We start from the raw sequence: 23876 nt of genomic DNA on the forward strand, positions 1-23876 counted from the left end.
AAGACTCTTGAGAGTCCCTTGGACTGCAAGGAGATCCAACCAGTCCATCCTAAAGGAGATCAGTCCTGGGTGTTCATTGGAAGGACTGATGTTGAAGCTGAAACTCCGATGCTTTCACCACCTGATGCAAAGAGCTGACTCATTTCAAAAGACCCTGATGCTGGGAAAGATTGAAGGCAGGAGGAGTAGGGGACAACATAGGATGAGATGGTTGGATGGAATCACCAAGTCAATGGATGTGAGTTTGAGTAAACTCCAGGAGTTGGTGATGGACAGGGAGGCCTGGCGTGCTTTGGTCAATGGGGTCGCAAAGAGTCAGACGTGACTGATTGACTGAACTTAACTGAAACTGTTTAAATAGTCAAACGAAAGATTGAATTAATTAATTTTGAGTTCATGTTTGTCACAGTTAATTTTATAAACTTTTAGATTGAAAAGCTTTCCGAATTTTAGGAACTGTGTTTGGTTCTCTGCAATTACAGGAGACTATTTTTGTAAAATGCCTCAAGTTTACAAGGCCTATTTTAAAGCATTAAAACAAAGTGTTTAAGAAGAGATGTTAGTGTATGTTAGAAGTAAAAAAGAGTGTTTTTTGAATTTTAATTATGATAACATTAGAAGGATTTTGAATTGGCAATCAACATCTCTAGTAAAAAAAAAATTCATTTTTGAAGAAGTATTTTAAAATTAAATAACTTGGTATATGATTTTACAACTTTTTATCTAACTTTTGGCAATTAACATTGATAAAGAAAAATTTTTATTTCTACTAGATAAGTGAAAATCTCCCCTAGGGGATTAAAGAGATATAAAAGCTATTAAAGAGCTGTAAGTTGAGATTAACTGAAATATAATGCAACTGTCTTAAAGATGACAGCTATGTTTATGCATTCTAAAATGGCTATATCTGTCCATTTGTCTATCCAGAAAGTACTTACTGAGTCTTTACTACCATAATATCAGGCATAGTTCTACATGCTAGAGATACAGGATGGATAAGAGAAAATCCTCACCCTCAAAGAGCTAGTGTAGTCTACCAATAGATCTTTTTTAAAAGTTGATCTTCAGTTGTAATAACCTTATGTATGTAAATTACTATAATCCCTAACTTTTCTCACTTTCTGTAATGTGTAAGACTCAATAATGAAATTGTTATTAAAAACACCACTTCCCAGCCAATGTGCCATAACTGAAATATGCTAAATAGATGCTGGTGTCTTAGCTCTCTGTTTAGACTCAGGAAGGCTGTGAGGCAGTATGAGTGTGTGTGTGTATACATATGCTTGTGTGCATACCTGATGTGTTGAGAGAATGGAAAGACACCCCTATTCTAGTCTACTTTTGCTAGTTTTGTGTTTCTCAGCCTTTTAGGATTTGAAGAATACCAATACTAAATGCAGGCTCATGTGCCTAATGCACAGTGATCAAAGAATACCAAATTGTAGGAGTTTGAAACAGAGAAAAGTTTTTTGCGGGGCCAAGTAAGGGCACTGGTAGCTTGTGCCCCACACCCAACCCTGCATTCCCTGAAGGGTTTCAGCAAAGCATTTTTAAAGGACACGTGAGGGAGGGGTGGCTGTAGGGTGTGTGATCAGTTCATGTGCAGTTCCCTGCACATTGGTTGATGTTGAGGTAACAGGGCAGTTAACTTTATTAATCTTTAGTCACCAGTATGTCTGGAGGTATGTACTCATGATCATCAATTGATTAATTGCTTCCATTTGTTGGAGGTTTTTAGCATCTGGAAAAGTCAAGAAATATCCATGAGATACTATTATATGGGAGCTTCTGAGAGGAGCTGAAACAGAGGATATGGGGGAAGGGCCTCATGGAGGAACACCCCATTACAGTTACTTATCCTAAAATTCTGAACCAGAAGTCATGGAATACTCTGTTATGAACCTGATGAGCTTAATGGCTACTATTTTTAACTTGGATAAAAATTTTTTAACTTGGATATAAAAGAACTCACTTCTCTCACAGTTTTGAATGGAATGGATTCCTAATGCTAGCAAAGGTTGAAAATGCAGACTTTCATTTTTAGGACATGGTGGTGTAAGACTCACTTTTAACTGCCCTTTCCCCGTGAAATACAACTGAGCAGTTATTCAACTGACAGCAGCAAAAGAACTCTGAAAGTTGGAAAGAAGGCAGACTAGCTAGGAACCTCAGCACTTCAAAAATGACATTATGGAGAGTTCATGAGGTTTTCTTTTTACCTTCTGATTATCCCTGGGCTGGCTGTTAGAGAGACCTACTATCCAGAACCCATCACAGGGCATAGAAAACAAAAACAAAAGCCTGCTTTCACTGACCGGAGGACTTGGAAAGGGGAAACCCAACAGAGACCTAGTTGGGTCCACATCTGGGGCCTAGTGGGCAATCTGATCTGCCCACAGCCCCAACAGGAGCAGCAAAGGCGTTAGCCATCCCAGCCCTTGCTCCACAGCTTGGGGCCTTGCCATGTAGTCTGACCTGCCAGCAGCAGCAGCGAACATGGCCATTTCAGGCCCCATGCCACAATCCAGGCCCGTCATCTGTCCTGTTGACAATAGCAGCAAGAGCAAAGACCTTGCTATACTAGTCTCTTCCCTGCTGCCCTCCACCTCATGGCAGAAAGAATCCCAGGCCCAGTAGCTTCTGATAGCTTCTCCTTCAAGATTGCCCTAGGCTAGCAACTGGCCCTGGGAAGCACCTTTTGTTCCTAAGGATTGCATCAACAGGGATTGATTGGGAGCTCCCAGCAGCACCAGAAGAATGAAGCAGACCAAAATAGCATTGTAAGGTCTTCGAAAACTAAACTGTCACTGGAACTAAACCCCACATAATTAGTCTAGAGCTGATAACACTAAACCTAAATAGAGCAACTGCCTACTAAAATAGAAGATCTGTGATCAAGGGTCTCCTAACAATGACCAAAATATCCAGGCTACAGTTGAAAACCATTTGTCATACCAAGTACCAGAAAAACCACAGTTTGAATGAGAGGAGGTCAATAGTGAGTTGAATCAGATTTTGGAATTATCTCATGATGGTTTTAATTCAGCTATCGTAAAATTGCTCAACGAATTGGTCACAAATTTTTCCTGAAACAAATGGAAAGATAGAATATCTCAGCAAAGTAGAGCCAAGAGCATTTCCTAATGAATTGGATTTGCAATGTGAAAAGAATAAAGGGATCAAGGTTGGCACCATAATTTTTGGCTAAGCAACTGGAAGGAAGTACGGAGTTGGCCTTTAGATGGAGTTCAGTTTCAGACATGTTGTGGGATATGATGGCCCTGTCTTTTCCTATCCTCCATGCCCAATATATTGTGTGCCTTATTAGTTAAAAGGAAGTCCTTTTATGAGTACTGAAAGGTTGAACCATCCTTGGGAAACTGGTTAACACTGAGCATTACTAACTCACGTAGTCTTTGTGACATGCAAGGATTTCAGTTCTTTACCTAACTTGAAAAATTCCCCAACTCTTTGCATATTTAATTTTACTATCTTACACAAGCAGTTATATCCACTTATTTTATACTCTTATTTCTTTCTCCTAAAGCAATTACTTTCCAGATCATCTACTTTACTTCTTTAGACCTAGAAACTGATGACTACAATCATGATTCAAAACCTATTTTCTGCTGCCCTGCACTGAGCTGAGTAATTGGGTATAAATGCTTATTTCCTTTGTATGCTTTGCCTTTTGTTAACTGTTGTTTTTGTTTTTGTTTTTGTTAAAAGACCAAAGGTTGCATTATTGCCTGCTGAATATGCTTATATTAACATTTGTAAAAAGTAAATTACTTTTGGGACTATTAATGAATTGACATTTAAATCGCACAGTTAAATGTTTTCCATCCTTTACTAAGCAAACAATCGGATTACCGACCCCCTTGTAAGAATGTAAGCAATTTCTGTGCTATGTTTGAGGAGAATATTTGTTTCTGAAAAAATGTTGTTTAAAATCTGGGTGATTCCTGGCTATTACAACATCATAATTTGTACTGTTTGTTATAAATATTAAAATTTAATCATATCCAAAGTGTTTTTTGAGAAACATTAATGATTAATAAGTGCTACATGGATGATTTGGATAGACTATGGTAGAGAGATGTTTATTTCCTAACTGCAGGACTTGGCTGCTAATGTGTAATGTGAATATGGAATGGCGGTGGAGGGTAGGGATTGTATATGGAGTTTACTAAACTTACTTGACAGAGAAACTTTTATTCTTTCAGGATTCTACAAGATGCTGATTTGAGAAACCCTTTAGAGTGTTCGCTAACTACATTTTTCTTGTATGCTACTATATAAATTTTGCATAATCTTGATGCAACTAAAATGAATAATAGAGAAAGAAGTGTTGCTGGCTTTGCAATTTCTTTCACTAACTAATTTAAATTTTATTTAATTCAGAAGTAGAACTAACGTATTATGGAGATCCATGCAACATGGCTCTGGATGGGAAGAGATTAACAGCACTCCATGGAAGTATGACTGGAAAAAAATATGTTAATGAAGATAGCAACTTCCGTGCTCAAATATTAATTAGGTGCAGAGTGGTAATTAATGGCAGGCTTCCATGGGGTTGCAAAGAGTGGGACACGACTGAGCAACTGAACTGAACTGAACAATACTGTTATAGGCTAATGTAGCATTTGGAAAACAACTGATGTTCGTGACATATTAACAGAATATATTCCTTTTATAAATAGGATTTACAATGTAATTTCATACTGTCAGACTTCTATAATTATTAGTTTCAGCTTATAAAGACTGGATTATGCACACAGAATTTGACAGTTGTGATAATGTTAGTACAGTCATTTCAATATCCATGGGGGATTGCTTCCAGAACCCCGTGAGTACCAAACTCCTCTGATGCTCAAGTCCCTTATAAAATGGCATAATATTTGTCTGTAACTTATACACATCCTCTCATATACTTTAAATCACCTCTAGATTATTTATAATACCTAATACAGCAACTCCAGTACTTTGGCCACCTCATGCGAAGAGTTGACTCACTGGAAAAGACTCTGATGCTGGGAGGGATTGGGGGCATGAGGAGAAGGGGACAACAGAGGATGAGATGGCTGGATGGCATCACTGACTTGATGGACGTGAGTCTGAGTGAACTCCGGGAGTTGGTGATGGACAGGGAGGCCTGGCGTGCTGTGATTCATGGGGTCACAAAGAGTCGGACATGACTGAGTGACTGATCTGATCTGATCTGATGATGAATGAGAGAATCTATATAGAGTTCTCAGCAGCATGCTTGGCTCATGGTATGCTGCAAATGGTAGTTGATGTTGTCTTCATCATCTACATGTTGACCCTTCCTTAAACTATATACTCCTATCTAATTGCACTCTCTAAATCTCTGCCTTGATCCATGGAAATGAATAATTTGGAAATTGGTATTTTCAAAACACAGCTGTGTGTCTCTTTTCTTTCTCAGCCTTCTACCAGTTCTTTCTCCTGTAGTAGTCACATTTTCATTTGGTGGTATCATTATTTACCCTGTAAGTTTTGCCAGAAATCTGTATGTCATTCTTTCAACCAACCCCCAACCATCCCCTAGCTAATCACTAATTAACTATGTTGCTTGTCAGTTTAAGTCTCTCTCAGTTGTATCTACTGATGCATTGGTTTAAGTCTTTATCATCTTATGCTTAGGCTAATGTAATACCTTTCTGAGTGGCCCCCATTCACTCCTCAACCTATTTTCCCTTCTTCTGTCACAGTGGTCTCTGACGCCTTTCTCCTTTTCCAACCACTTCTCACCCTCCAATTTTTCATGCCAGCAATACCAAACAGCTTCATTTCCCCCATCCTTATCTTCCCTTTGGTTAATTGGTGGTTGTTCTTCATGCTTTTCCTACATCTATTGTAGTACATCGCACAATTCATTATAAATGTAATGAAGTTCCTAGGAAGGACACAGGAAGTTCACCCCATTTATTGAAGGTCTCCTCAGATATGTAAGTTTTTGTTTGTAAACCTTTGAGAACTTTATATTATAGATGTCACTCTGAAGTTTACATGTGACAGCTTAATGGATTAAGTTCAGTTAGATGTACAATTACGGTTAACATAATCCATGTTGACTTTATTATGTTCGAGACATAAACACAGTTTTTCTTCATTTATATATATATATATATATATACACAAGTCATTTAAAATAATTTATATTGTACATATATTTAAAAATTAAGACCTTTTAATTAGTGAGATCTTAGGGATGTATCCCTCAGCTGTTACAATTATTTTTAACTAGGAAATATGTGTATGGAGGAGTATATAGTGTGTGTGTCTGTGTGCCTGCACATATGGGTATTTTAAAGAATGCTAATAAAATGAACTCACGTCCATTGTGAGTCTGAGTGAACTCCGGGAGATGGTAATGGACAGGGAGGCCTGGTGTGCTGCGATTCATGGGGTCGCAGAGAGTCGGACACGACTGAGCAACTGAACTGAACTGAAAACCCATGAATCTATTTTCCAAATTAAAAATAAAATATTACTAAGACCTTTAAAAGCCCCCTGTGTACCCCTTTCTGATCATAACCTCCCTTTCTCCCATAACCATTATCCTGGCTTTTGTACTCAAGATTCCTTTTGATTTTCTTTATAGCTTTACCATCTACGTATGTATCCCTAAACAGTATATTGTTTATTCATTAAAAATGAGTAGTAAGCACAAAGTTAGCTGTGTAAGGAAAGGGCAATAATACCACTATTGTGTGAAGAATCAGAAGGGAAGAGAAGACAAACAGAACCTCTTGTTCAGTCTGGCTTCACATACCTGAGAACATATAGGAGCCCCTGCTAAGAAATCCATTGGCAAGATCCCGAGTAAATCCCCAAACACAGGGCTCTCCACAGGCAGGACATCCGTGCTGTAGTGCAGGACGGGGTACTGAACATCCAGCTGGAATGCGGTCAGGGGGCATGGGCTGCTCTGCATTTCCTGCTTTTCAGTTCACTGAGGCGGCCTCCCACTCAGCTATTCCTGAGAACAGTGCTGTGGAGTGAAGTGAGAGTCCTCTGCTGATCTGGGCAGCAGAGAGGAGCAGGAATCTCATCAGCCCCTGGTCAGAAAAAGCAAAACCGAGCAATCTGGCCCCAGCTTATGGGGTTCTTCTGTTTTCAAGTTAAAAGGTGGCATTGGGAATCTTTGATGGCTCAGTGCATAGCTGGCAGCCTGAAATCTTACTCTCATTCCTGTGTTGAAGGCATTTGCTGTCCCTTGATTGTCCTGTTTTTACTGGTCTGCTCTCTTGTTCTAGCAAACACATCCTACAATAATGTCTTAAGAAAGTATGCATTGCAAATAAGGTATTGAGGTTTTTTTGTGTCTGAAAAAAAATTCTTTTTTACTATTATTGATTTTTCTGACTAGATGTAGACTTTAAAGGTTAGAAATAATTTTTCTTCATGGTTCGGAAGGCGCTCTACTGTCTTATTGCTCTACTGTCTTATTGCCTCTAGTGTTGCCATTGAGAGATGGGAAACCACAGCAGTTCCTGTGTATTAACCGTATCATCCTCTCCTCCTTGTGCACCCTTACTCCTATTTCTGGAAATCTGAATGTTCTCTGGCCCACAGGGTTCTTAAATTTCACGGTGGCACTTGTGAACATGTATCTATTACCTATTTTGCTGAGTACTTTGCGGGTCCTTTTTTTCATTTAAATTTTATATTGGAGAATAGTCGATGTACAATGTTGTTTTAGTTTCAGGCATACAGCAAAGTGATTCAGTTATACACGTAACTATTCTTTTATAAATTATCTTCCCATTTAGATTATTACAGAATGTTGTGCAGCATTCCCTGTGCTATACAATAGGTCCTTGTTGATTATGTATTTTAATTACAGCAGTGTCTACTTGTCAATCCCAAACTCCCAATCTATCCCTCCTTCTACCCTTCCCCCTGGTAAACATAAATTCATACTCTATGTCTGTGGATATATATCTGTTTTGTAAATAAGTTCACGTATCATTTTTTTAGATTGCACATAAAAGCAATATCATATGATATTTGTTTTTGTCTTAGTATGACAATCTCTAGGTTCATCCATGTTGCTGCAAAATAGCATTGTTTCATTTTTTGTAGCTAAGTAGTATTTCATTGTAGAAATATACCACATCTTCTTTATCCATTCATCTGCCGATGAACATTTAGATTGCTTCCATGTCTTGGCTGTTGTAAATAGCACTGCAATGAACACAGCGGTGCATGTATCCTTTTGAACCATGTATTTCTCTGGTTATATGCCCACGAGTGGGATTGCTGGATCATAGGGTAACTCTAAGTTTAATTTCTTAAGGGACCTCCATACTGTTCTCCATAGTGGCTGTACTAATTTACATTCCCTCCAACAGGAGTGTTCCCTTCTCTCCATACCCTCTCCAGCATTTACTGTTTATAGGCTTTTTGATAATAGCCATTCTGACAGGTGTGAGGTAATATCTCATTGTAGTTTTGATTTGCATTTCTCTAATAATTAGCAATGTTGAGCATCTTTTCATGTGTCTCTTTTGGCCATCTGTAGTCTTCTTTGGATAAACATCTATTTAGGTCTTCTGACTGTTTTTTGATTAGGTGGTTTGTTTTTTTGATACTGAGCCTTAAGAGCTGTTTATAAATTTTGGAGACTAATCCTTTGTCAGTTGCATCATTTGCAAATATTTTCTCCCATTCTGTGGGCTGCCTTTTGTTTTGTTTATGATTTCCTTTACCGTGCAAAAGCTTTTGAGTTTAATTAGGTCCCATTTGTTTATTTTTGCTTTTATTTCCATTACTCTAGGAGACAGATCAGAAAAAAATGTTGCTGCAATTAATGTAAAAGAGTGTTCTGCCTACTTTTCCTCTAAGAGTATTATAGTATCTGATCTTGTATTTAAGCCTTTAATCCATTTTGAGCTTATTTTTCTGTATGGTGCTAAAGAATGTTTTGATTTCATTTTTTTACAAATAACTGTCTAGTTTTCCCAGCACCATTTATTGAAGAAACTGTCTTTCCTGCATTGTATAATTTTGCTTCCATGTTGTAGATTAATTGGCCATAAGTACATGGATTTATTTCTGGGCTTTCTATCCTGTTCCATTTTATCTATATTTTTGTTTTAGTGCCAGTACTGTACTGTTTTGATGACTGTAGCTTTGTAGTACAGTCTGCAGTCAGCAAGTCTGTTTCCCTTTTTCTTTATCAAGATCACTTTTGGTATTTGGGGTTTATGTTTCCATGCAAATTTTGAAATTCTTTTTGTTCTAGTTCTGTGAAACATGCCATTGGTAATTTAATAGGGATTACATTGAATCTGTAAATTGCCTTGGGTACTGTAGTCATTTTGACAATATTGATTCTTCTAATCCAAGAACATGGTATGTCTCTCCATCTATTTGTGTCATCTTTGATTGCTCTCATCACTGTCTTATAATTTTCAGAGTACAGGTCTTTTGTCTTCTTAGGTAGGTTTATTCCTAGGTATTTTATTCTTTTTTTTTTTAATTCTTTTTGATAGGATGGTAAATGGGATTGTTTCCTTGATTTCTCTTTCTGATCTTTCTTTGTTAGTGTATAGGAATGCAAGACATTTCTGTGTATTAATTTTGCATCCTGCAAGTTTACCACATTCATTGATGAGCCCTAGTAGTTTCCTGGTAGCGACTTTAGGATTTTCTATGTTATAGTATCATATCATGTGCAAGCAGTGATAATTTTACTACTTCTTTTCCAATTTGGATTTCTTTTTCTTCTCTGATTACTGCAGCTTGGACTTCCAAAACTATGGTAAATAAAGGTAGCAAGAATGGACATCCTTGTCTTGTTCCTGATCTTAGGGGAAATGCTTTTAGATTTTCACCTTGAGTATGGTGTTAGCTGTAGGTTTGTCATATATGACCTTTATTATGTTGAGATATATTCCCTCAATTCCCACTTTCTTTTTTATCATAAATTTTTTTATCATAAATGGGTGTTGAATTTTGTCAAAAGCTTTTTCTACAGCTATTGAGATGATCACATGGTTTTTATTCTTCAATATGTTGATGTGGTGTATCCCACGTTTGATTTGTGGATACTGAAAAATCCTTTCATTCCTGGGAGAAATCCCACTTGATCATGTATATGCTCCTTTTAATGTATTATTGGATTCAGATTGTTAGTATTTTGTTAGTATATAGATTTTCATGTCTATATTCAGTGATATATTTCATGTCTATATCAGTGATTTGTTGTTCAGTCACTTAGTTGTGTCTGGCTCTTTGTGACTCCAAGGACTGCAGCATGCCAGGCTTGCCTGTCCTTCGCCATCTCCTGGAGCTTGCTCAAACTCATTTCTATTGAGTTGGTGATGCCATCCAACTGTCTCATCCTCTGTCATCCCCTTCTCCTCCTGCCTTCAATCTTTCCCAGCATCAGGGTCTTTTCTAATGAGTCAGCTCTTTGCATCAGGTGGCCAACGTATTGGTGTTTCAGCTTCAGCATCGGTCCTTCCAATGAATATTCAGGATCGATTTCCTTTAGGATTGACTGGTTTGATCTCCTTGCTGTCCAAGAGTCTTCTCCCAACACCACAATTCAAAAGCATCATCAATGATATTGGCCTTTAATTTTCTTTTTTTGGGTCATCTTTGGTATTCAGGTCATGGTAGCCTCATGACCTGAGGATATATATATATATATATATACACACACACACACACACACACACACACACACTAGATTATTTTTAAGTTCCTGGTCTTTTAATTTCAAATGTATTTCCAGTATCCTGCATTTGTGTTATGCTCTTCTCACTGTTGCTTGGTTTTGTATCTTATTTGTATGCAGATGATTTCCTACCTTTACTTTATGTTTTCCTTTTCTGGGGATCTTTTCCATTGATAATTTTCTTGTTTTTAGTAGTGGCCTTTTCTTTTACACTTAGAGAATTTCCTTTAGTGTTTGTTGCAAAACTTGTCTGGTGGTGCTGAATTCTCTTAGCTTTTGGTTGTCCGTAAAGCTTTGGATTTGTCTGTTCAATCTGAATGAAAGCTTTGCTGGGTAGAGTATCCTTGGTTGTAGGTTTTTCCCTTTCATAACTTTAAATATATTGTGCCACTTCCTTCTGACCTACAGAGTTTCGACTGAGACATCAGCTGATAACCTTATGGGAGTTCCCTTGTATGTTATTTTTTGCTTTTCCACTTGGTGGTTCCTTTCAATTTGGGCAACTCAGGATTAAGGTCTGGGAAATTTTCTTGGCTTATTTGAGTTCCTCCCCTCCATTTTCTTTGTTCTTTTGGCTCTACTTTCTGGGAAATTTCCTCAACTTTTTCTGACAGCCCTTCTGTTGAGTTTTAAATTTCTTCATATGCTTATTTTTCAAGAGCCCTGTTCTTGTTTTCTGAAAGTTCCATTTTTGTTTCATAGTTATGTTTCCAAGGATATTAATGGTATTAATAGCTGGAAATTTTTTTCTTGTTTAGTCTTATTTCCTCTAAGTTCCTTTTTTTGTTTTGATCTCTGTCATCCAAATTGGAGACTCTTCTCCAGATATCTTGGGAGGTTGGTTGCCTATTAATGAGTAGAAATAGGGCAGGGGTTCTTTAGGTACATTTGACAATGTTTAGAGACATTTTTGATTGGCAAAACTGGCTGAGGGGGTGCTACTGGCATTTCCAGGTAGAGGCTAGAGGTGCTGTTAGGCCCCCTACAATGCACAGGAAATCCTTGCACAGCAAAGAACTATTTAGCCCAAAATGTGATCAATGCTGTGGTTGGAAAGTTGATTGAAAACTGTGAACTTGTGGCAGAACTTGTTGACTTTGGTTTCAAGAAATGTGATCTGGTTGAGTGGTGAGCAACATAATGTCATTATCTTTAGGTCTTTCCTTCTGGCCTGGTCACATATTCAATAGAAAATCTTTTCTCTACTGCCTGAAGGGTAAAGAGCTAGCTTTTAATATCTCCCCCAGTGAATGGGAAAAGAAGATGGGCTATCTACATTCATTTTGTGTGTGATCACATAATCCCTTTGTTTTTTATATAGTGTCCACTTCCTCAGCTGCCTGTGTCACCAGTTCTATGACCCTATGTTTTACCCTCTTCAGTGAATTGCCCTCTGTGAGGTTAAGGTAGGGCATTTACCCAGTGGCATGGAATAGAGGAGGAGTATCTGAGATTCTTTTAAAAAAAAAATGTATTCATTTATTTAGCTATGCCAAGTCTTAGTTGCAGTATGTGGAATCCAGTTCCCTGATCAGGGATCAAACTCAGGGCACCTGCATTGGGAGAGTGGAGTCTTAGCCACTAAAAAGAAAGTGAAAGTGAAGTTGCTCAGTCGTGTCTGACTCTTTGTGACCCCATGGACTGTAGCCTTCCAGGGTCCTCCATCCATGGGATTTTCCAGGCAAGAATACTAGAGTGGGTTGCCATTTCCTTCTCCAGGAGATCTTCCCAACCCAGGGATTGAACCCAGGTCTCCCACACTGTAGGCAGACACTTTACCATCTGAGCCACCAGGGAAGTCACTGAACCACCAGGGAAGTCCCAGATCTAAGACTCTTAACTACTTCTCTAATAGATTTCATTCAAACCTTGTTAGTTTAGCCCAACCCTCTCTTTCTCAGAGTTCAGATGCTTCTTGAGAATTCTGTAGTGTAAATGAATTTGGTTCTGAACTATTATTTTCTCCTTGCAATTCAGGCTTCCTACAAATGCTAAGCCAGTTACCATTACTCCATCTGCTTTCTGGCTTCCAAAATTTAATTATTAATTACTATTGTTTTCTCTCATTCTCACAGTCCTTTAAAACTTGGAAGTTATCCAAAAGGTGTAGTGAATTGAAGCATACTATACAAATATATATATAAATAGAGTCCCAAGGGTTTGTGTGTGGACAAAAACCAATTACGCTAAACATTTCCTGAAATTGCTTGCTATTGTCAGGATAAGTCATCACAAGTAAGACATCCACCTTGAGAATGAAAACATTTGTGGGAGTGCAGACTCACATTGTTATATTGTCTTCTCACAGAGGAAAATCTTTGAACAGTTTTGATTATCAAAAGGTCCTTTTTGTGTAGGGTGCTGAAAGGTACATTATTACCATTTCTTTTTGTTTCAGTTTAGCTTTATTAGATTGCTTGACGAGAGATTTGAAACTGAGGAATAATGTCCTGATGACTGCAGGATGAAATAACTGATTCATATGATCTCAGAGAAATGTTTAAGTCTAGGTTAGATTATATTCTTTTGCCTGTCCTCTGATTGCAAGAATAAAGACAAACAAACTTTAAGGCAAGAAGTGTCACAAATGTCCTACTGTACATGAAGAACTTTTTGCTGTCTTCTGATCATTCTTGCCTGGAGAATCCCCATGGACAGAAGAGCCTGGGGGCTCCAGTCCATAGGGTTGCACTGAGTTGGACAGGACTGAAGTGACTTAGCGCACGCACACATCCAGGTGTACTTTTTTCTACCTGTAAAAATCAGCAAGATTGTTTTGTTTCCTGAGAAGGAGGGAAATTCATACATGTATACACATACATGTGTGTGTATTTAATAAATTATGTAGTCTTCAAAAAAATCTATGCTAGCCTTCAAATAAACTAATGTAGTAAATTGTGATTGAATTCTATATTAATCAGTAGTTGATTCAAGCATGTTGGATTAACTTTAGTTCAGAAACTTATTTTACAACTATTAACCATTTATTGACCAGAGACATATTAATTCGTCTTTTGTTGCCCAAACATCATTGACCAGAGACGTTTCAATATTAACTTACATAACAAATTGTCAGCTACAGGTGGTAGTTTCTGCCAGAATCCCCTGGTCAATAATGTGTCATAAGGAACCAAGTGCATATTTGTGTTTTTAATGCCTGGGCCTGGGCATTGTTATTTTATCAGTCATCCCAGTTGCTTCAATTGTATGGCCAGTATTGAAAGCCACCAATTTCAATTGAGGAGAGAACTGGGTAAGAATGTCTGGACCAGTGGTTCTGCTAGTAGAAATTACTTTCTTTCTGTGGCGACTTAGAATAATTCTAATTTGAAGTTTGAGGAGGACGAAGGATTTCTCTGTGACTTCAGTTGAGACTGGAGAGGCTGCTGGAAATTAAATAATGCAGGTCTTACTCTTCGTGAAGTGTCTATTCAAGTCTTTTGCCCAGATTTCCTTGGAGCATATCTTCTTATTTAAGGATTATTTATTTTGGGTCTTGACTAAGTACATGTGTTGCAAATACCTTGTCTCTGTGGGATTTTAAGCAGAAACATACCATCAGATTTTCATTTTTAAAGCATCACCACAATAACGATGGGAGAAACAAGTTTTCATTGGTCCCAGTAGAAATTGGTGGTAGCTTAGACTAGGTTATGAGACATGGAGAGAAGTGGATAGGATTAAGAGATATTTGAGATAAACTTAGTAGGACTTGTTAGTGAAGATTAGATAAGTGATGGCTGAGATGAGAGAATGATTTAAGTATCTGGTTCAAAAGGTCAAAGTTACATACACTACCACTGTGAACATTTTCTTATTTTATTTAAGATGTTGATAATGTGTAGAGAAAATTACAAAGATTATTTCCCTTGAATAGAATACTATCTCAAGTTTTTTAAAGTGGTTTTGAAATGTAAATTTGTTTCTTATTTTTATGGCTTAGTAAGTTCAAATAATTACCTCATAAATTATAGGAAAATATTTTCAAAATTATGTTCAATTATATCTTGAAAACTATGGCTATAGTAGAAAATGAAATATGAATAAGATATTAAATGGAAATAGGAACTTAAGAAAATCAGCAACTTAAACTTGGCTTTTATTTATTTTTATTTTAGGGGTCCCTTCAGTGTTGTACGACGATGCATCAACAGAGAAACTGGGCAACAATTTGCTGTAAAAATTGTTGATGTAGCCAAGTTCACATCAAGTCCAGGGTTAAGTACAGAAGGTAAGAGATGGATTTCAAGTAAGTTATTTGATGTCTGGCTTTATTTCATCTTCAATCCATCTATCAACTTAACCTTCATCTGGGGGTGGGGAAGTGGAGGGTATAATATAGTGGGAAGTGGGTGGAGACAGTTTAAATTCCATTGTAGTTTACTGGAATTCTAGAACATAGTATTTGAAAGATAGCTAGAGTGATTAACAAAGTTATGAAATCATCTAGGATTGCTATTGGCCTATGTTTTTTTACTAGGAAGAAAGTAAAATGTGAAAATATATTTTGTAGAATCTAACTTGGAGTCCTATAGTATGGAGCATGGAATGGGAAGGGTGAGAAGGGAAATAACAGCACAAATATAATCATTGCAGATTCAAAACAAACTCATCTGAGTTCCCTGAAAGTCTGTAACTTATTACCCTTAGGATTGTGATCTAACAGAACTAAAAGACTAATACATCACATTTTGCTTAAGTCACTTATGGTGTATGTGTGAAAATTTGAAAGGTCTGTACTGTTTGGACTTGCAGGACTCAAAATTTTGTTTTAAGACATTGATATGGTTAACCATGTTTATGTATAAATGTTTATAGACAATGTATAAGCATTAATATATAAGCAGTATATATAAGCAATATATAAGCAGATGGCACAATTATATTATTAACTTTTCTAATTACCCTGTCTTCTAACTTTAGACTTTTTCACAATCCAGTAAAAGACATATCCTTCTTAAGTCTTTTCCTTCTTAATCTCAAGAGCAATGCAATTAATAGTTTAAATTGGAAAAGCTAAAGCAGAGTAGCCTTTTTATATTTTATCTAGTTATCTTACTTTAACAAGTAGAAGCCCACATACTATGAGCTCCAAGTTAATCTATTCCTTCAGATCTTTTTTCAATATCCTTAGTTTTAAATACTTTTTTGAAACCTTTTGAATTGTTCCTACTGTTTGTGGAAGATTCTACAAGTTGTTATTCACAAAGGATAACAGGTGTTTTAGTGCTTTAATCTTTAAATTCTTGGATTTAGGGATTTTACATTTTATGGTTTCATATTCTGGAGCTGGCCATTTTGAATACAAATTCTTTTATAAACTTAGCAGAATTTGAAATTTACTTCTAATCAGGTTTTACCACTATGTTTCCTAAAACTTTTAAACTGCACTTTAATATACTGTATTTGATTTTCTGTACCTTAGATGTCAATTAATAACAAAAAAACTTCCTGAATACTTAGATAATTTTGTATAAACCTAGTTCAGTAAATATGTAGATGTGTTGAATCTTTATTTCTTTTAAATATTTTGATAATGTTGATGAATTTAGTAAGATTCCTGTTTAAAATCATAAGTCTAAATCAATGACTCCATATGCCTATATTATGTTGATTTTGTTTATTATTATACCTAATTTTGAATCTACAGTCTAAAGACATTTTTTATGAGGACAATTAATTACTTTCTCAGTTGGCTGAGGTTCTTTATTGATAGATTTCATTAACAGGGAGCTATAGACCCAGCCTGCCAGACTGAATTTCTTTCATTGTCACCTAGCCAGGGAGTCAAATACCAAACTTAAAAAGATAGGGTTGGTATATCATCCATGTCTCTGAGGTTAAGTCTTATATCATTCACTTGTTAGTGCTTTGGCATTGTTTTGAGTATACAAATGTCTTTGAGACCTTTTCTGAAGACAAGGCTGGGTCAATCCATTGATCTTATGTGATAGGGTCACAACCTATAGATATTAAATGGTATCCAGTTGAATTCTGCGTATTATGCATGACTTTATCTCATTTTGATAAAAGTTCGACATTATTCAAATGAAAATGTGCAATTGTTCCTTTATATTTATGGCACCAAAATGTAGTTTTTCCATCTTCTTTAACACAGTGACATTCATAATGATTAAGAAACAATAAAAATTTCATCTCCAACCCACTCCAAAGTTTTTTCTTTTAAAAAAATTTTTCAGTGGAGCTCCTTTACCCTCTATTGGTTATTTTTATACTAGCTTGGAGAAGGAAATGGCAACCCACTCCAGTATTCTTGCCTGGAGAATCCCATGGACAGAGGAGCCTGGTGGGCTACAGTCCATGGGGTCGCAAAGAGTCGGACACGAATGAGCAACTAGCGCGCGCACACACACACACACACACACACTCTTAAATTTAATGTGGACACATTTTAAGATGTATAATAAATAATTATTTATTTTATTATATAAAACCTCTGAACAATATTCTCCACCCCTTACTTTTTTCAACGCTCTTCAGTCACTACAGGCAAAGCATAGTTGCCCTTCCAGTCCATTAAAATTGTTACTGTCCAATAATGACCTTATTCATGGCTAAGGGTAGGAGATGTTGTATTAAGAAGAAACATATTTTGCAGTGAAATCTGAAACACAGTAAAAAGGAACCTGTACGTTCAAACAAAAATATCTAGAAATATCTCTATTTACCGTTATATTCTCCTCTAATGAAGCCTGTTTCTCAAGCAACAGATAATTTAAAATCAATTTTATTCTTTTCTTTTTTATTATATTTTTTGTGGTTTATTTAATCTTTGTCATTGCCTCAATATTTTTTCCTGTTAGTACATTTGTATTCAAATACATTATTAAGTAAAATAGGTTTCATAAAGGGTCACCTGGGAATAAAAAGTATGCTATTTGCCTAGGTCATTATGATACATAGACAAATAAAAAGAGTTCAATTCGGTCACTCAGTCGTGTCCAACTCTTTGCGACCCCATGAATCACAGCACACCAGGCCTCCCTGTCCATCACCAACTCCCAGAGTTCACTCAAACTCATGTCCATCGAGTCTGTGATGCCATCCAGCCATCTCATCCTCTGTCGTCCCCTTCTCCTCCTGCCCCCAGTCCCTCCCAGCATCAGAGTCTTTTCCAATGAGTCAACTCTTCGCATGAGGTGGCCAAAGTACTGGAGTTTCAGCTTTAGCATCAGTCCTTCCAAAGAACATCCAGGGCTGATCTTCAGAATGGACTGGTTGGATCTCCTTGCAGTCCAAGGGACTCTCAAGAGTCTTCTCCATCACAGTTCAAAAGCATCAATTCTTCAGCACTCAGCTTTCTTCACAGTCCAACTCTCACATCCATACATGACCACTGGAAAAACCATAGCCTTGACTAGATGGACCTTTGTTGTCAAGGTAATATCTCTGCTTTTGAATATGCTGTCTAGGTTTGTCATAACTTTCCTTCCAAGGAGTAAGCGTCTTTTAATTTCATGGCCACAGTCACCATCTGCAGTGATTTTGGAGCCCCCAAAAATAAAGTCTGACACTGTTTGCACTGTTTCCCCATCTATTTCCCATGAAGTGATGGGACCAGATGCCATGATCTTCGTTTTCTGAATGTTGAGCTTTAAGCCAACTTTTTCACTCTCTGCTTTCACTTTCATCAAGAGGCTTTTTAGTACCTATTTTTTTTAAAAATTACTAGAGTATAGTTGATATACAATGTTGTGATAATTTCTGCTATACAGCAAACTGTATTCAGTTATACATATGCAAATATCCACTCTTTCAGATTCTTTTCTCATACAGGTCATTGCAGAGTATTGAGAAGAGTTTCCTGTGCTATATACAGCAGGTCCTTATTAGTTTTCTATCTTAAGAGCATCTATTCTTAAGACTTGCAATTTAATAGTCCCAACCATTGTTTCTAATATTTTTATAAGAAAAAATAAGTAATAAATTCTAAATATATAATTTACAAATTACAAATATGAAATGAAATATGTATAGTAATTAGACACCACCTATATATGTTTTATGAAGAAGGCAATGGCACCCCACTCCAGTACTCTTGCCTGGAAAATCCCATGGACGAAGGAGCCTGGTAGGCTGCAGTCCATGGGGTCGCTAAGAGTCAGACATGACCGAGCAACTTCACTTTCACTTTTCCTTTCATGCATTGGAGAAGGAAATGGCAACCCACTCCAGTGTTCTTGCCTGGAGAATCCCAGGGACGGGGGAGCCTGGTGGGCTGCCGTCTATGGGGTCGCACAGAGTCGGACACGACTGAAGTGACTTAGCAGCAGCAACATATATGTTTTAATATTTTATACTCATTGCTCTATTGAAGATAAGATATTGTAATTATTTGAATATCTGTTCTGTATTTTCCCATTAAAATCATAATTTTTTTTCAATAGGGGATCTTAACTTATAGCCTGCAGAATATCCAAGAAACCCTTAAATTGTAAGGGTTTTATATATATTCATATATATATTCATTTTCCTAGAAAGTCTAAGTTCTTATTAGATTCCTAAAAAGACATATTATTCCTAAATGGTTAAGAATTTATTATTTCACATGTATGAAAAAGTGAAGTTGATGTTTAGGAGCATGAGATGAAAAAGAAGCTTCTATTAAATGAAAGCTGAGTGAATTTATATTAGGATTGGAGGATATTTTCCTACTTAAATACATACCCCCATTAATGAAATCCATTGTTTATTATCTTAAAACTTATTTTAATTGATGGTTTATCTCTTACTCTGCTAATCCACCAATTTAAAGTTTACTTTTTTGTGTATTTGTACAACTTCTTTATCCACTCATCTTTCAGTGGACATCCAGGTTGCTTCTATGTCCTGGCTGTTATAAATAGTGCTGCAGTGAACGTTGTAGTACATGTGTCAGTTTGAATTATGGTTTTCTTGGGGTATATTCCCAGTAGTGGGATTACTGGGTCATATGGTAGTTATCTTTTTAGTTTTTTAAGGAACCTCCATAATGTTCTCCATAGTGGCTGTATCAATTTATATTCCTAGCAACAGTGCGAGAAGGTTCCTTTTTCTCCACACCCTCTCCAGCATTTATTGTTAGTAACTTTCTTGAAGTATAGCTGATTTAAATGTTGTGTTAATTTCTGCTGTACAGCAAAGTGATTCAGTTATACATACATATTCTGTTTCATATTATTTTTCATTGTGGTTTATCACAAGAAATTGAATATAGGTCCCTGTGCTCTACAGTAGGACCTTGCTTGTTTAACCCTTGTATATATAATAGTTTGCATCTACTAATCCTAATTCCCAATCCTTTCCTCCCCAACTCGCTCCCCCTTGGCAACCACAAGTCTGTTTTCTATGTCTGTTAGACTGTTCTATAGATAAGTTCATTTGAGTCATATTCTAGATCCCACATATAAATGTTAACATATGGTATTTGTCTTTTTTCTTTCTGAATGACTTCACTTAGTAGGATAATCTCTTAAATCCATCTATGTTGCTGCAAATGGCAAATATCCCATTGTATGTATGTATCACATCTTCTTTATCCATTCATCTGTCAATGGATATTTAGGTTACTTACGTGCCCTGGTTATTTTAAATAGTGCTGCTATGAACATAGGAATGCATGTATTTTTTGAAATTATAGTTTTGTCTAGATATACGCCAAGGAATGGGATTGCTGGATCATATGGCAACTATATTTTTAGTTTTTTGTGGAACCTCCATACTGTTTTCCTAATGGTCCACCTTGTTTACATTCCCACCAGTAGTGTAAGAGCTTCCCTTTTCTGCACACCTTCTCCAGCATTTATTATTTGTAGACTTTTTAATGATGGCCATTATGACTCATGTGAAGTGGTACCTCATTGTAGTTTTGATTTGGATTTCTCTAATAATTAGCAGTGAGTTACATCTTTTCATGTGTTTATTGACCATCTGTATGTCTTTTCTGAAAAAAATGTCCATTTACATCTTCTGCCCATTTTTTGATTGGGTTTTTTGGGTTTTTTTTAATTTATAATTCAACTGTTTGTATATTTTGTAAATTAAGCCCTTGTCTGTTGCATTGTTTGCAAATATTTTCTCTCAGTCTGTTAGCTGTCTTTTCATTTTGTTTATGGTTTTCTTTGCTTTAGAAACAGAGACACACTTTAGATACAAAGGCACCACTAGGTTGAGAGTAAATGAATAGGAAAAGGTATACCATGCAAACAGTAACCAAAAGAGAGCTGGTGTGGCTGTAATAATATCAGATAAAATAGACTTTAAAACAGAAATTGTTACTTAGAGATAAAGGATATTTTATAATGATAAAATGGTTTGTTCATCTTGAAGATACAATAGTTATAAACATATATGCACCTAACAGCAGAGCCCCAAAATATATAGAACAAAACCAGGCAGAATTGAAGGGAGAAATAGAAATTTTAGCAATAATAGTTGGAGACTTCATTGACTAATTTGCAATTATCAATATAACAACTAGATAGAGGATCAATAAAAGAAAAGACTTGAATAACAGTAACCAACTAGAGCTGATAGACACCTATAGAACATTTCAACCAACAACAGGAGAATAAACATTCTCATTAGTACACATAGAACATTATATAGTATAAATGCTAGCCCATCAAATATGTCTTAATAAAATTTAAAGGATTGAAATCATATATAGTCTCTGACCACAAAGGACTGATATTAGAAATCAGTAACAGAAGGAAATTTGGGGAAATCACAATTACATGGAAATTAAATAGCCAATGAGTCAAAGAAAAAATTGAAATACTTTGAGGTAAATGAAAACGGAAACACAACATGCAAAATTTTGTGGGAAATTTTTTTATAAATGCCTATATTGAACAGAAGATCAGTAACCTAACTTTTCACTTCAAGAAACTATAAGTCTGGACCCAGAACAGGCAGAAATAGGGAATAATAGAGATTAGAGGAGAAATAAACGAAAGAACAGAAAACAATAGAGAAAATCAATGAAACTAAAAGTTCTTTAAAAAGACGCCCCAAATTGAGTAGTTCTTATCTAGTCTGACCAAGAAAAAGAGAGATGATTCAAACTAATCAGGAATGACATTGCAAAAGTTAAAAAAAAAAAAAAGTAAGAATACTATGAACAATTGTATACCAACAAATTAGATAAGCTAGATGAAACAGATTAGTTTCTAGAAAGAGGCAAGCTACCAAAGCTGAGTCAAGAAGGAATATGTGGATGGACTTTTAACAAGAAAAGAGACTGAAAATGTTATAAATTTCCCATATAAGGTTCAGACCTTGGTGACTTCACTGGTGAACTGTACTGCACTTTAAAAGCATTTGTACCATTCCTTCACAGATTCTTCTAAAAACTTAGAAGTAGGAATACTTCTCAACTTATTCTATGAGACCTACGTTAACCCCAGTAATAAAACTAGACAAAGACACCACAAGAGAAGAAAACATGAAAAAATATCACATATGATAAATATATTAGCACATCTGTCCTCAAAAAAATACTAGCTGATCTGATCCAGCAACACATAAATGTTTTACAGTTCTTCGAAAAGTTAAAAACTTGAGTTAGTATATAACCCAGCAGTTTCACTCTTAGGCATAAACCCAGAAGAAATAAAACATGTCCACAGAAAACCATGTATAAGAATATTAATAGCATTATTCATAATAGCTAAAAGTTGGAACCCAAATATCAGCTGATGAATAGTTAGAGAAAATGTGGTATATCCATCAAATGGAGGGTTATTCAGCAATTAAAAGGAAACATATATTAATATAATCTACAACATGGATAAATCTTGAATACATCATGCTAAATGAAAGAAGTTAATCACAAGAGACCACATATTATATATGCTCTTGATATAAAATGTCTCAAATAGGTAAACATAGTAACAGAAGAAAGTAGATAAGTGGCTGCCAAGATCTGGAGAAAAGTGGAATGTAGAGAGTACTTTTAATGGGTATAGGTTTTCTTTCCGAGGTAATTAAATAATCAAAAATTGAATGTGGTGATTACATGACTGAATATGCTAAAATCCATTAAATTGTACATTTTGTAGGCAAAATGTATGGTATGTTAATTATCTCAAGCTATTTTGTAAGGCATTATATGCAATGAGTAAGTGGAGTTTACACTCAAAATACAAGCTTGGTTGAACATTTTAAATAATCAATATGTGATACATCTTAATAGAATAAAAGACAAAATCCATATGATCATCTCAATAGATACAGAAAAGGCACTTAACAAAATCCAATAATCTTTCATGATAAAAAAACACTCAACAAACTGGGAGTTGAAGGGAACTTTTTCAATATGAGTAAAAGCATTTAAGAAAAATAATGCTAACTTCATATTTGATGATGTATGACTGAATGCTTTCCCTCTAAATTGCAAATAAACCAAAGATGTCAATGCTTAGTACTGTTGTACAACATTATACTGGAAATTTCAGTCAGGAAATTATGCGAGAAAAAAAGATGTATCCAGATTGGGAAGGAAGAAGTAAAACTTCTTCTGTTTGCAGAAGACTTGATCATGTATGTAGGGCACTCTAAAAAATCCACCAAAAAATGTGTATTTGATATAATTTTGATAAATGTGTTTAGGAAGGTTGCAGGATTCAGGATCAATATAAAAATGAATTTAAGACTACAAATGTACTTGATATAGCACTGAAGAGAATAAAATAATTATCATATTTGACCAAGGAAATAGTAAATATAATATTTGTAAACTGAAAAGAATAAAATATTGCTGAGGGGCTTCCCGAGTGGTCTAGTGGGGAATCTGCCTGCCAAGGCATGGTATACAATTCCATCTCTGGTTTGGGGATCTCCCACATGTTGTGGTGAAGAAGGCAATGGCACCCCACTCCAGTACCCTTGCCTGGAAAATCCCATGGATGGAGGAACCTGGTGGGCTGCAGTCCATGGGGTCGCTGAGAGTTGGACACGACTGAGCGACTTCACTTTGACTTTTCACTTTCATGCATTGGAGGAGGAAATGGCAACCCACTCCAGTGTTCTTGCCTGGAGAATCCCAGGGACGGGGGAGCCTGGTTGGCTGCCGTCTATGGGGTTGCACAGAGTTGGACACGATTGAAGCGACTTAGCAGCAGCAGCAGCAGCAGCAGCACATGTTGTGGAGCAATAAAGC

At 36.2% G+C, this 23876-nt stretch overlaps 1 protein-coding gene across 16 annotated transcripts in view; it reads left to right on the forward strand.

Annotated features, from left to right (window-relative positions):
- CASK (calcium/calmodulin dependent serine protein kinase) overlaps positions 1-23876 on the forward strand; it is a 372876-nt gene that overhangs the window by 61643 nt on the left and 287357 nt on the right. For 8 of the 16 annotated variants that reach the window (XM_055562960.1, XM_055562965.1, XM_055562962.1 and 5 more), the window contains one exon: positions 14833-14963. In XM_055562960.1, coding sequence (XP_055418935.1) covers positions 14833-14963 — 131 coding nt within the window. Of the gene's footprint in view, positions 1-14832; positions 14964-23876 lie in introns of those variants that run through there. The other 8 variants (XM_055562961.1, XM_055562966.1, XM_055562972.1 and 5 more) reach the window with 1 other exon arrangement.

The sequence above is a fragment of the Bubalus kerabau genome, chromosome X (assembly GCF_029407905.1).
Source record: "Bubalus kerabau isolate K-KA32 ecotype Philippines breed swamp buffalo chromosome X, PCC_UOA_SB_1v2, whole genome shotgun sequence".
Lineage (NCBI taxonomy): Eukaryota > Metazoa > Chordata > Mammalia > Artiodactyla > Bovidae > Bubalus > Bubalus kerabau.